Here is a 13568-nt window from a genome sequence, read left to right as displayed (position 1 = left end):
AATACATATTGATAAATTTTGCAACATTTATTAAGTATTCTAAATCTATTATGTGACGCCTCACTGCATGAAGAAAGTATTTAGCTCTCCATGTATCCACCTATAATCTGAATTTGATCCGTAATGTCCCTGGGCGCTTCCTCCGTCTGTCCACAGGATGTCACTGTCGAACAAAAAACAACACATCCATCGATCGTAAAGTGTCGAAAGACAACCGTGTTATATTGCTAAAAAATAGGGAAAAAACACGCAATGATGCCAGTTAAAATGTAATTAAGGATAACAAATACGCCTACTTTCTCATGGAGTCGTTTGCCTGGTGAGCGTTTAACGCGAGATGGGAAACGAGACGTGAGGCGGTCCTGATGATGGAGAGCTGATGGAGAACAACAGCAACGACTTCAAGCTAACGTTTATTTATTAGAACTGAAACATATTTTCATTGGACGCTAAATATCAGAAGTGACGTCGTCCACATGTGCGCCATTGAGGTAATAATAGTTTTGTTTTTACCACCTGCCAATGGATGAAAATGGGGGCAGAGGGGGTTGTGAGCATGTTAGCTTGCTCCGGCTAACTGGTCTGCATCCCATTCATTGTGTTGTTTTAACGTCCGTCCACATGGTAATTAAACAGGAATGTGCCGTATGCCGTTTGTTTCGCCTTTTGGGTGGGATAATTAATGTCGGTTCATTAATGATATGCGTAAATACGCACACTAATCATTTGAAAATGGTTGTTTGACATTTTTGATCATCACTAGATACTTCTAGAGTAGACACACCATCACATTTTCTCGAGTAGGTACACGACAGGTCAACAGTTTGGCCGTTTTTTTTCATACTACACTACAATGGACCTCTGCTCCAGATGCACAAGTCCAGATGTCAAAGTTGCACCTCAATCACTACAGTCTGGCACACCAAAGGTCCTCAAAACCATGATGTGACCTGGATGCATAAAGGTTTCCGATTTAAAAGCCTATTTTCCCATTTATGTCATGTAATATTTGTCCCCATTAATTCACTTGAATTCCCATAGAAAGTTTCCAACTTTGCACTTGTCTTTTATTTTGAAACCGTAATTGGGAGTTACGTTGTGATTCCTACCAAGAAAAAACATTTCCAAATGTGTTGACATGACTTGAGGCCCAGTCATCTCTCAACTAATTTTGCATTGCGCAACTAATTTTGCATGGAGCAAGGGCAGCCCGTCTAGCTGCATGGTACAAACGTCACAGCCGACGAAGGAACGTCCCCCTCACCCCACTGGACCCTCAAGGGGTCGACTGTAGTGCTATTCTTGCACAAGCAAAGGCTAATTGTTGTAGAAAGAATATCACAGTGCTTGTACTGTAAGCGATCTCATTCAATAGAATGCTGTTGTTGTCTTCAGAGGAGAACATGGTCGTGCTCGGAGCCCTCCTGAGTATCGCCGGCTGGGTTTCTCTCTACTTCGCCCTATGTCACGTCAACGGCCGCCGCAGCTCTGAGTGGAACTGTCGCCTTGTGACCCTGCTGCACGGCATCCTTGCGGTCAGCATCACGGCCTACATTGGCTACGTGGATGGACCCTGGCCCTTCACTTATCCAGGTAGAAGGTCAATTGTTATTGTTATCAGTGGTTCTCAAAGTTTTTTCACCAAGAACCACCTGAAAAATAACTTGCTCTGTGCCGCTGCTATGACCCATAGTAAAATACGGGAGCATAATTTGCCTAACTTTGTTTTTTTAACATATGATTTAAAACTAACCAAATCATTGACAACAAACCTGCACAATCTAAAAATACAATTTCACCTTTGCACCAATGCTATGGTGGGAATGTAAATGTTGTACACATTGGTCTGCATTTGATCTATTTACCAACTGAAATAAAGGAAATAGAAATAATATGTTCCGGAGTTAAACTGTAGTCATTCACTGGGGTTTCAAACCACATTGTGGTTATGGTTTCCATCAGAGGGCTGTTATGATTGTGAAAACCATATCAATATTCGATCCCTTCATCACATTATTACGTATAAACAACTGCTCGCCTGCATGTCATTGATATTATACACACAGTCTAAGAAGAAATTTAATTTGAAATCAGAACTCATGGGAAATAGTGACCAGCGAATATACTCAAAAAACTACTTTACAATGTGTTAAGAAACAATTTGATGGAGAAAAAAAAATGTCTCGTAATAACTGAAAAAAGTGATGCAAAATTGCATGACTAGGGCTGACGTTCTCCCCAAAACAAATTCATTCAGGCACGAATATGAAGGTGACACACACTTCATTTGTTTTAGTGAGGAAGAAAAAAAAATCAGGTGGCAGGCTTGAGATGTGTGAAAAAAATATAACTAACTTTAAAGCAATAACTTAAGTCACATTTTAACATTGTTAGTGCTTTGAATGTAAGAAGTGGTGTATTTCCTGCACTCTGATTGTTACAACTGAGGACATGTTGGTGTGTTTATGGTTTTATCATTTTCATTCATCCATTTTCTATACTGCTTATCATCATCAGGGTTGCGGGTGAGTGGGGGTTTATCACAGCTGACTTTGTGCATGAGATGGAGTACAGCCTGGGCTACTTGGTTTTGTGGTTTAAATTATTTTTTTTTTCCCAGGCTCTACGTGTTCCCTGAGGTTGACTGACAAATAACCCGGGCTGTAGTCTACCTTTCACCCAAAGTCAGCTGGGATAAGCTCCAGCTCACCCGCGACCTTAAACAGGAGAAGTGGCATAGATGATGAATGTTTGTAATTTACAAATGTGGAAACTTTTGTTTGTGTGTAAAAGGTACAAAGAACACACCACTGCAGATAAGTGCTATGTTGTTGAGCCTGGGCTACTTCGTCTTTGACATGGCCTGGTGCGTCTACTTCCGCACCGAGGGAGCTGTCATGTTGGCCCACCACACCATGAGCATCCTGGGAATCATGCTCACTCTCTGGCTGGGCGAGTCTGGCATCGAGGGCTGCGCCGTCCTCTTCGGCAGCGAGATCACCAACCCGCTGCTGCAGGCGCGCTGGTTCCTCAAGCAGACAGGATACTCCGGCACGCCACTGGCGCACACTGTGGACGCGCTGTTCGTGCTGCTCTTTGTGCTGATGCGGATCTTCGTGGGAGGGACAATGCTGTACTGTGAGCTGATCTCGCCGAGGCCCAGATTCTTCATCAAGTGCGGGGGCGTGGCCATGTACGCACTATCCTGGGTGTTCATGGTGGACATCGGTCGCTTTGCCGTCCGCAAGAGCAAAAGTTGGCACAAGCAGCAGAGGGAACGACAACAAGCCGCTAATGGTCACGAAAGAAAGACGGACTGAATTCCGACCACAGAGGCCAATTCAATGTTCGTCCGTCCACCCATTCATTTTGTCATCCACTTATCCACACAAGGGTCACGGGCGTGCTGGAGACTATCCCAGCTGTCTTTGTTTGGGCTGTAGATGGGGTACCCCCTGAACTGGTTGCCAGTCAGTCGCAGGGCACACATAGACGAGCAACCATTCACGCTCACATTCACACTTGGGGACAATTTAGAGTGTTCCATTAACCTGCCATGCATGTTTTTGGAATGTGGGAGGAAACTGGACTACCCGTAGAAAACCCAGGCACGGGGAGAACATGCAAACCCTACACAGGAAGGCCACAGCCGGAATCGAACCTTTGCACTGTGAGATGGACATGCTAACCACCACCGTGCCGACAAATTCAATGTAATCGGTGAAAAAAACAGGAAAATTGGGGTAGAGTGGGCTTCTGTGGCTGGAAACTAAAGCACTAACAGATGTGGTTACAGCCACTGGGAAAAAAAGTCTCTCCAAACACAGCCAGTTTGTGTGTGTGCATCATGTAACGGCCACAATTTCTGCATGAGTCTTTTTTTCTTTTTTACCAAAACTGAATAGAATTCAGTTGAAGAGTTCAAACAAAGTCTCATCAGACACAGGTGTCAAACTTTGCTCCTCGAAAGCCACTATCATGCACGTTTTGCATGCCCCCCGTGCCCTCGAGCACACCTGATTCAAATGATCAGCTCATCCGCAAGCTCTTCAGGAGCCTGATAACGATCCTGATGATTTGAACCAGATGTGTTGGAGGAGGGAAACATCGAAAAAAAATGGAGGATAATGGCCACCGAGGACCAGCGATTGACACCTGTGCCATATGGCATCGGTATACTGGCTAATGAATAGCATGAAGTCAAACAAGAGAACCTTGCTACAGCAGTTTTTTGATCCCTGTCTTTTACTGTATGTCTGTCAGGCACCTTTGAATGTTGAATAGTTTTATTACTTTAGTTTTATTTTGGACGGTTTGGAATGTTAGAATGTTTGATGTGAAACAGTTCGATTGTAATTAATGTGGCAAAATGTTCGTTGTCGAGAGGTTGGGGGTTTGAATCTCAACTCTGGTCTTCCTGTAAGGAATTTGCATGTTCTCCCCGCGCTTGGGATTTTTCTAGTTGTTGTTAATTGGATAATGTGGCCATAAGTGTAACTATGTCTGAAGGGTTGTTTGTGTACATGTGCCCTGTGATGAGTTAGTGACCAGTCAAGAGCGGTCCCACCCTTTTATCGCAAATTCAGTGTGTGTGTGTGTGTGTGTGTGTGCGTGTGAGAGAGAGAGAGAGACAAACTGTGAATAGATGTTGAAGCCTTACTCAGGGAGAAATATTAAACGATTTTAACTTGTTGTTTATTCTGTTGTAAGTCATTCTTCTAAGCTTTTGCCCGAGTTTTATTGTATCCTCTTGCTCTGTTTATTCTCTTTTGCAATGGCATGCTTTCTGTTTGGTAAAACCATAGTTATGATATGTGACATAGTTATGAGCAAATATAAGGAGAAAGCAAAAAAGTATAGCTGATATGTGCTTTACATTTAGGAGTTTATCATTTTTGATTGTCTATTCTAAATTCCACAGGATCAGTGAGGCAATTCCCCGAATGAACGTCACAATTAGTGGCATGTTTGTGTTTCTGTTCAATTCTGCAATTGCTCAGCATCCCGCGGTGTCGTTGATGTCCACTAGATGGTGATACAGTTTCACAAAATGTTCTGACGAGGGACGTGGATCCCACTTGCAGGCGTGTACAGTACTGTTTTTATTTATACAGAATGAACCCCTTTCATGAGGCTTTTGACTGCGTGAGGAAGCGTCACTCCACAGGACGGTGTTTTAATCAAATAAATGCATTTTGATGAAAGATTGGCAACCCAAAAATATCGAATAGTTGCTGTACCGAGACGCAAATAATTAAATAACCCCATCATCGGTTATATGTTTACTTGGATAATGGGAGATCATAATGCTTGATTTGTTAATGGTGATCAGCCAGTTAACTCCAGTATGATTTTCATCGCGTTTCAATTGTCAGAAATATGATGATGATCAAATACAGTACTGTACACCTAAAAAGCAACATGATACTCACCAGCAACAATATCCATTAATAGAAATAAAGGGGAACAAATAAATTAAAATACAGACCTTGGAGTGGGTGTTATTTGACCAATGTGGCTCACTAGCGTTAAGATAAGATATCCTTTATTTGTCCCACACTGGGGAAATTTACAACTGGAGGTGAATAAGACGTTAAAGCTTTTAAAAATAAATAGAATATAGAAATATCTATTTACGAGTTGAGTGTCACATTTTAAATGTGGGTGTTTTCTTTTTTTTCATGTTCTCAAGTATTTTTATTTTCTTCGGGGTTTTTTCGTGTACGTGCAAACAGCTTCAATTCACGACATCTAACATCACAATTTAGCATTTACAGGTAGTGTACCACGTATGTATGTATGTGATGTAAATGAAATCAAATAGCAATGCCGTTATGCTTTTAATTTTGTTCGCATACCTTTCGATTTTTTTCATTTCCAAAGCCAGGATGCTGTTGGAGTTTTCCCACCGCCCGGCGGAAGTGGTTGGTGGAAGTTAGGAATCGCGGCAGCTAGCATGCTAGGGCGTTGCGAGCAGCAGACACTGGCATTTTTCCTCCTATGTTTCTTCACGTTTTTAGTCTCGTACAAATGACGTCGAGCATTGGGAGAAAAGGTCGCGAGCGTCCCTGAAAGTTTTAACGCCTCTTCGACTTTTTGTGTTTGCCCAGGACTAGACGCTAGCAGGAGACGGCTTGTGACTTTATGTCCCGTTAGCTTGACCACCCAGCCTAGCCTCCCTTTCCATCCACGGGAATTGTGCTGAGAGACGATCGAGTGACTCCGTTCTGGAAACATGGAGTCAAGGAGCGTCGAGCTGTGTTAACACATACACTTCGCTCGGATTCTCTTCTTCTTTTTCGAAAGCTGGGGACGCAGAAAAGACCACTGGACACTTATGCAGTTTTTTTATCCACCGTTTGGGATTCGGATTTTGTTTGGTTTGCAGTGGAAACAAGAGCACACGACGCGAAGTTATTTTTCCTCCCAATAGAGCTCATTTGTTTTGTTAGCTGAAAGCTAACAAGTCTAAACTCTCATTTCCTTTGAGGATTCTCGTACAACAAAGCTTCACGCTATTTTGCATACTTTTTATTTTCCGTTTTGCTCGTTTGTTTTAAACATTACGGTATCGAACGACTCTTCAGAGAAACGACAAGAAACGAGCAGGAGACACCAAACCGCAAAGTGCCGACTGGAGGAATTTGACGGGATCTCCCAGGGACGTTTGGTCCCTTATTCGAACCGGACAGGGGTGGCGGCAGGCTGATTACATCGCCCCAGTGTCCGTAAGGTTGGAATACCCGAAAACTGGGACGTGAATGCAAGGGTTACCCGCATGCAATCTGGACCACCAGTGTTATTTATCACCGAGTGGAAGGATATACTCTTTACCAAGGCCCTGATTCATTTTTAGGGTCTGCACCATTGCAATCCATCTCGCTCTGATCCCCACGTTCCATACATTGAGGATACTTGCCATCTGCATCTCGTTTGCATCTTTTTTTAATATTTATTTTATTTAAAAAAAAAAAAGCTATTTGTCACGAATGCCAGAGAAGGACGCTCCACCAAGTCGCCTCATCACACTCTGGAAAATGTTAATCGGATATAATTCTCTGCAAATCTAGAACCGGAAGCCCAATGAGTGACACACAGTCCAGCTTCACTGACAGGTACAGTATAACACCCAGTTATGCTCTACATCAAGGTTGCCTATTAAGTAGATCGTGAGCTACCAGTAGATCGCGAAGGGAGTGTCGATAGCTCTCATGGAATTAACTCAGTCACTGCCCCCACTTTCATGCTCTTGATATATCTTCCTGTCAATGGCAATGAATGAGTTTGAGGAAAAAAAGAGACTTCCACCTATCATCCTGGTGAAATGTGTGACTTGATTGACAGAGGGCAAGCCAGTCAGCCAGTCCTATATATCATCTTGTATATAGGCTCTATGAGTTCATGCAGTTTATTAAGGTACACTACTATATATAACTTGCATATAAAGACATACAAGTTTATTTTTAAATAAATAAAGTAGGTAGACCATTTTGCCTTAATCATTTTACAAGTAGCTCATATGCCAAATAAAGTGTGTGCACCCCTGTAAAGTGAAAGCTCCACAGACAAACACAATTTCTTCATTGACACACTCTGAGTAGTCAGAATTTAATTGAGATAATCTGTTCCAGAGTCCTAAAACCTTTATGAAATGTATGGTACAGGCAATATTTTAAAATCTTTTAAGTTGTCATTTATGTGCCAACACTCTGAACTGTCATACCGGTTGAAATAAAAGGTTCACATGAATACCAAAAAAAAGCTAAATTTATGAATGTTGTTGTTTTATTACTATTGACCCAGCCATATTTTACCGATGAGCCTGGAGTGATAGACATACCCCTTTTGGCACTCTGTTGCTGTTAAATTCCATTTCCGATACTGTAATTGTTGTCACACGTTTCCTCTTCGCCATCACTGCCACCCTTCAGTGTTGGCATCACAAAACAGCCAAAGAAAAAGCAAGGCCTTGTATTAGCTTTAGCATTGGATTTGTTATGCACATATGTATCGGGTGCCTAGTCTGCGGCTGGCTAACTCGACTAGAGTCGCATGGATTAATCGAACAATTTAATTTCATTATTAAAAAGAAAACATGTCAAAGCAAAATCTCTGCCTCTGAAGCTTTGCAGGGATCATTTTTCCACACGCTCTGTTACTGCACTCGCCCATACCACTCTGTGGAAATAAATTGGTGTGATGTTTTCGAGCTAGGAGGAAAAAGACGATAAAAGAGAGAGAATGTTCAAAGTTTGGGATAATTTCACAGTACACCAGAACACCACAGTATGACGGCCACCTCAAGTCATACATGAGCCACTGAGAGCTGCAACTCGGGCCCAGTCAGATTCATGTGCTCATACCCACGTCACTCACTCACTCACTCGGCGAGGCTTCCCTTTTAATAAAGCCTGTCAAAGTCACAGATACTAAGGTAGAGCATGAGGACGGTGACCGCAAATGGACAAAAATCATTCCTGCACGTTCTCACATAAATGTTTTTGTGTTTGATGATGCAAAATCAGTTAGAGGTGCAATGATTAATCGGCAGCGAATCTATTATCAAATTCATGTAATTGGTTTTGACAAACAAAGAATCATTTCGATGCCTTTTTGAATAAAACAAAAATCTTCCAATCCTCGTATCATTTTTTCATTATCTTTGTGTTGAATCAAAATAAAACATTTCCTTTGACTTTGGAAAACAATGATCAGCATTTTTTCGCCCCGCTTTTCCGACATGTTACCACAGTAACAAAGTTGTATTGAATTAGTTTTCAGCACTGTTAATTTGAAATATATCATATCCCGTTTTTGAATAAAACGATGGAAATTACATGTTTTGTTAATCCGTTTCATGAATTAATAGACGAAATAAGCATCATGTTTGATTATTTTAAAAAGATGTTCGAGTCGTAAAACAAACATTCATCCCATCACTCGGTACATTGATGGCTGAATCAGTTGAATAAATCACACCAATAACCACATTCATCATCCTCTAACAAACCAAACACTTCTGTTTACCTTTCCACTTGGCTACTGCTCTCTGACTGTAATGGTACTGTAATGGTGAGAAGTACTTGGTCACCACCATGTGCTTTCCTGCCCTAAAATGAGATGAAGCACAATAACAATAACCTCCCCCCAAATGAGCACAATAAACACAATCATCTGATGCCAGCCTGCTAAGAAACAGTGAGGTGTGCTGCAACCTTGCGGCGCTCTTCCGTTGTTGATTTCATCGTTTCGGGCATCTTATTCCCCAAGAATTCTGGTCCTTTTTGGAGACGCATTGATTTGGCAGATGTAGCGCCCTGATAAGACACATACGTGCTTCCAAGTACTCAATTGTCGCAATGTGCTGACTACTAACTTCATCATACAATCTAAATACCAAGGAGCTACATCCGATCTTAATGGAGTTCTTTACTACTTCTCCTAAGAGAGATTCTGCCTGGCTAGGTAGTGACTCTATTACCTCTAAGCCTGTCACACTTACCTCCTTCTCCATCCATTAAAACGATCTTTGGATTTAGAACCTCATAATCATCTTACTGGAGGAATCCGTCCAGAGAGCTTGGACTCCACCGTCAGTTCCCTCGGTTCACGAGCAAATAAATCCTGCCTGTGAAGTGTTTTTCCTGTTTAATCCACGAGGATACTCTGGAGTTCATGACATGAAGTAATTCCTGGGTGGTTTTTGACTCGGAAAAGGTTTTGCTGTGTTATGTTGTGAACCGACTTGAATCCCACATACCTGTGAGAGAAGCTGGCCAACTCCCTGGAATGTGCTTGCTTAGTTCAGGATAGAAGGAAGCTCCGGTTCTAGCGCCATGGTCAGGGTACAAGCCAGAATTTAAAGCCTTATTGTACTCGCCCCCCCCTCCTTTTTTTTTTTTTTGCAAAGATGACAGCGGTGGTTAGCACCCAATTTCTGTGTGGCATACGACAACATTGTGTGGCCCAAATGAAGCTACTGGGGTGCAGTTGACACTGTGGTTGGAGTGTGAAGAATGTGTGTTATGGAACATTGCATTGGGAAGGTTTGTGCTGAAAGTACAGCGGAATCTTTTATTACAAACAGTGGTCAAATGTACATTTTACTTTTTTTTTTCCTGTAGTATCTGTTACCTGTTACCGTCATAAAATCTTGTATTCAACGGAGAGTGTATCTCAATTGTATCTCTAGCTGCTATTCTGGTAACACGTACGTAAGGGTAATTCTGGCTATTGGTGTAGTTTCTGTTCCCATAAAACAACGAAAATCTGTTGTTGCACAGCGACGGCTCATCTTTGGTATATATGTGTTTTCCAATTCTAGTTTCGTTTTGACACTGCAATATTTGTTTTGTTTGCAAAAGATGCAACATTGTCCCCTTTTAATTTATTTTCTTTTACAGAAGGGAACGCTACACTTTAGTTTTATGGGGGGGGGGGGACACCTTTTTCATTAGACAAGTTACTGTGTGCTTTAACAGCCCTCACTCGCCTAAGCAAGAGAGCATTTTGATGTCAAAATGGTTGCAGTTGAGAATGAAACAAAGCGTCAGTGATCGTTCTTCAACAAGCAAATAAATGCAAAGCCTTCTGTAAGCAGACTGCAGTCTTACATATGCATTGTGAGTTAAAGGTAAACTGACACCTGTAATGGATGTGGCGTGTTTTCTGCGCTGTTTTGTTCCCACTGTTTGAATATTTAATCGCTCTTAAATTGAGGTTGTTTGTGGCACCATGCATGTGATATGTTTTGCATTTAGTTTTTGCTGTGTTGGCCATGCGGGGGAGCGTGTATGTAAAATCTATCGGGTTTAGGCTGCCAGCCTCTGGGTCAGTTTTGTGAGCCACTCGTTCTTTGTCACAACGTTTTGCTGATCTCCACGCTTTTTTTTCCCACCCTGCCACTCGCCTGCCCTGAGGCCCTCCCGGAAAGTGGTGCTGGTGACATCACTAAAAGTAAACAATAGCATTCAGTGGGAGCAGGCTAGCTTTAGTCTATACGCTCCTTATAGGTTCATGGATGTAGGTCAGGTCCATGTGATAAATATGTGGGCAAGATCATTTTGATGGACATGTGGCTGTATTGATGATCTGTGTGTATTGCTCAAAAAATAGAAACTGAGCTGTTTTTATTTGTTGTTTGGTTGTTATGACAACAGACAAGGCATTCAGCGGTGCTGACTGGTGATTCATTTGTGCCTCCGGCCTTTCTCAAATGTTGACGATTTTCAACGTTTTAGTGTTTTATTATTGTCGCGTTGAATTTCTCTATGGTGCCCGACCAACCATATGACTAAAATGAATTTGGGCTGCCTCAAACGATTATTTTGCTAGTCGACTAATCACTAATAGTAGTCACGATTTGTCGACTAATCTTATCGGATGTAAATTGCGGCATATCACACCGGCAAGAAGTTGCTCTTACACCACATAACTATCATTAGTTTACAGCTTGAATTCTTTGAGGTATGTATAAAACAAATAAGCTGGTAGTACATTCCACTTTGATTGAACTTTGCAGCTTGAATTAGCATTCTTGACATTTTTATTTATGAAGTATGAACTTAAATTGAAGGTGATACTGTGACCCTAATTTTTTTTATATTTTATTTATTATTATTTATATTTTATATTAGTTTCCAATCGGGAATATTCATCAGCACCGACCAATAGCCCCCCTACCCCACCGTGTCCAAGACAAATCGTTGCTGGTCTGTGGGAAAAAAAAAAATCTACCCTGATGTAAAAAAGGGTCGGGACCACTGGAATACACAACTTTATCTTTTTTTTTTTTTTCTTGTGAGGAGACCCGGGGTCATTTTTGTTCTTCGTGTACACAAACAAGTTATGTGTAAATTTCTCTTTTCAGATGTTTTATTGCTAAAAAAAAATATATATATATATAGATATAGATATATATATGACATGCCGCAAATGTTTATTTGGATCGTGTGAATTCTTCGTGAATCGATATCGAATACAATCAAATCAAACCTGAATTGAATCACAACCTAAAGAATCAAAGTCGAAACACTCGTGAATTTCTTAACGATGCCAAGCCCATGTTTTCACTTCAGGTTCAGTAACTGTTAATACCTATCTGCCATCAGTAGTATCGGGGTGTATATTTTCAAAACCATTTTGACATAGTCTTTAGCAGATAGGCAAGAATTTTAACTGCACTGGTAGTGTGACACAGCAGATGGACTGTCATCTTGATGTGCTATGTCTATTTTTTTGATAGAATTTGATATCATTGTTCATCAAACTCTACATGGTTTTTTTGTTTTGACTTTTTTTCAATTCCTGAAGTGGGCAATAATGATACATAGTCTTCAACTGTAGCTCTATATTCTTTCTTTCATATATTCCGCCAGATACCAGACCTGTCAAATTCACTGCACCATCTCATAATAGCATTTTATGGTAGTAATAAACGCACACTAAATTTAGGTAGGTATCATTCTGCTATGGAAGCATTTCATTCAAGGGCACCGTAGGGTTTTTACATTGTTAGGCTTCCAATGTCACCTGAAAGTATGTAATCATGCTCTTGATTTATTTTATGATTGAAACATCCATTTCTCTCTACAACACAAACATTGACGAATATTGAAAAGAGAATCGAAAAGTGGAGATAAAAGATAATGGCAATGAACATGGATGGTGATGCGAGACAGTGGGTGGAGTTTATGCTTTGAGCTGGTGCCTTTTACGTGCTGGGGGGAGGAGGTAGGGGGGGCATTCTGATCCTGATGCTTGTGGACACTGTCTACAGTCCTGCCCCTTTAGCCAAGCCAAAGGGCTTTGAGGGCCACACATTACTCTCACTCCACTAAAGGCCAAATCATTACAACAGAGAAAAGGAGGACAAGGAAATAAAGTTGGAAGTGTTTTGTCGCTGTGAATGAGGCCAGTGTCATTGAGCATTTTGCAATTCATCCGGAAAAGAAAAGAATCCTGTTTTGTGAAATGAGAACAGTGAACATTCGTTGTTTTATTTTTTGTTGTTGTTGTTTTTTTTTTAAGTACAGTGTTTGGTAAATTTAGGTTAGGATGTGCAGTACACTATTGTGTGCTTCATTTTGGCTCACTGTATGAAAATCTTGCCGTTTCAGTACTGCGCTGCACTTTATGGTTGGCATGTTGGGACTCCTTCCGGTCAGTTTTTAGCATCCACCACAGCATTAAGACTCAGATTCAATAATATCTGCTTTTCTAAAATGCTAGAATTTAGGAAGGTAACTTTTCGGCAGAAAATCCTCCGACAGATTTGAAATGGTTCTCAATTGGTTTTGATCACATTTGGATTCCTCGGCTTACTCCTCAGAGGAAATTACGTACGATATGAAGGGGTCCTGCTCGTTTCTTTTTTTTCTTCCATTAAGTACCATATGCCGGTAATTTTGGCCCTGTTGAGCGGCTAATTGAGTATTGGTATGACGTAGGGCTAGGCAAACATTTCATTTGATCAATTAATTACTCTATTTGTCAGAAGAAACTAGATGTATTCAGTAGTGTATGCACTTTGAAGCGTGACCTCGCTTATGTGCACTGTTTGCACTAAC

General features: G+C 41.2%; 2 protein-coding genes across 7 annotated transcripts in view; both read left to right on the top strand.

Moving 5' to 3' along the window:
- Nucleotides 1–197: 197 nt before the first annotated feature.
- Nucleotides 198–4698, top strand: tlcd5a (TLC domain containing 5a). 2 transcript variants are annotated; one of them, XM_086125496.1, is made up of 3 exons: nucleotides 198–491; nucleotides 1396–1593; nucleotides 2794–4698. In XM_086125496.1, the coding sequence occupies exons 2-3, from the start codon at nucleotides 1404–1406 to the stop codon at nucleotides 3318–3320; spliced, it is 717 nt and encodes a 238-aa protein (XP_085981622.1). In that variant the 5' UTR covers nucleotides 198–491; nucleotides 1396–1403; the 3' UTR covers nucleotides 3321–4698. The 2 variants fall into 2 exon arrangements, with proteins under 2 accessions (XP_085981622.1, XP_085981621.1); XM_086125495.1 differs by lacking the exon at nucleotides 198–491 and having other exon boundaries at nucleotides 1377–1593.
- Nucleotides 4699–5936: 1238 nt separating this feature from the next.
- arhgef12a (Rho guanine nucleotide exchange factor (GEF) 12a) overlaps nucleotides 5937–13568 on the top strand; it is a 38832-nt gene continuing 31200 nt past the window's right edge. For all 5 annotated transcript variants that reach the window (XM_086125518.1, XM_086125517.1, XM_086125516.1 and 2 more), the window contains exon 1: nucleotides 5937–7115. In XM_086125518.1, the coding sequence (XP_085981644.1) occupies nucleotides 7084–7115 (32 nt within the window). In that variant the 5' untranslated portion in view covers nucleotides 5937–7083. The remainder of the gene's footprint in view (nucleotides 7116–13568) is intronic.

Source organism: Hippocampus guttulatus, chromosome 12 (genome assembly GCF_054856545.1).
Source record: "Hippocampus guttulatus isolate MCC_2025c chromosome 12, RoL_Hgut_1.0, whole genome shotgun sequence".
Taxonomy (NCBI): domain Eukaryota; kingdom Metazoa; phylum Chordata; class Actinopteri; order Syngnathiformes; family Syngnathidae; genus Hippocampus; species Hippocampus guttulatus.
This window is presented reverse-complemented; position numbering and strand designations above follow the sequence as displayed.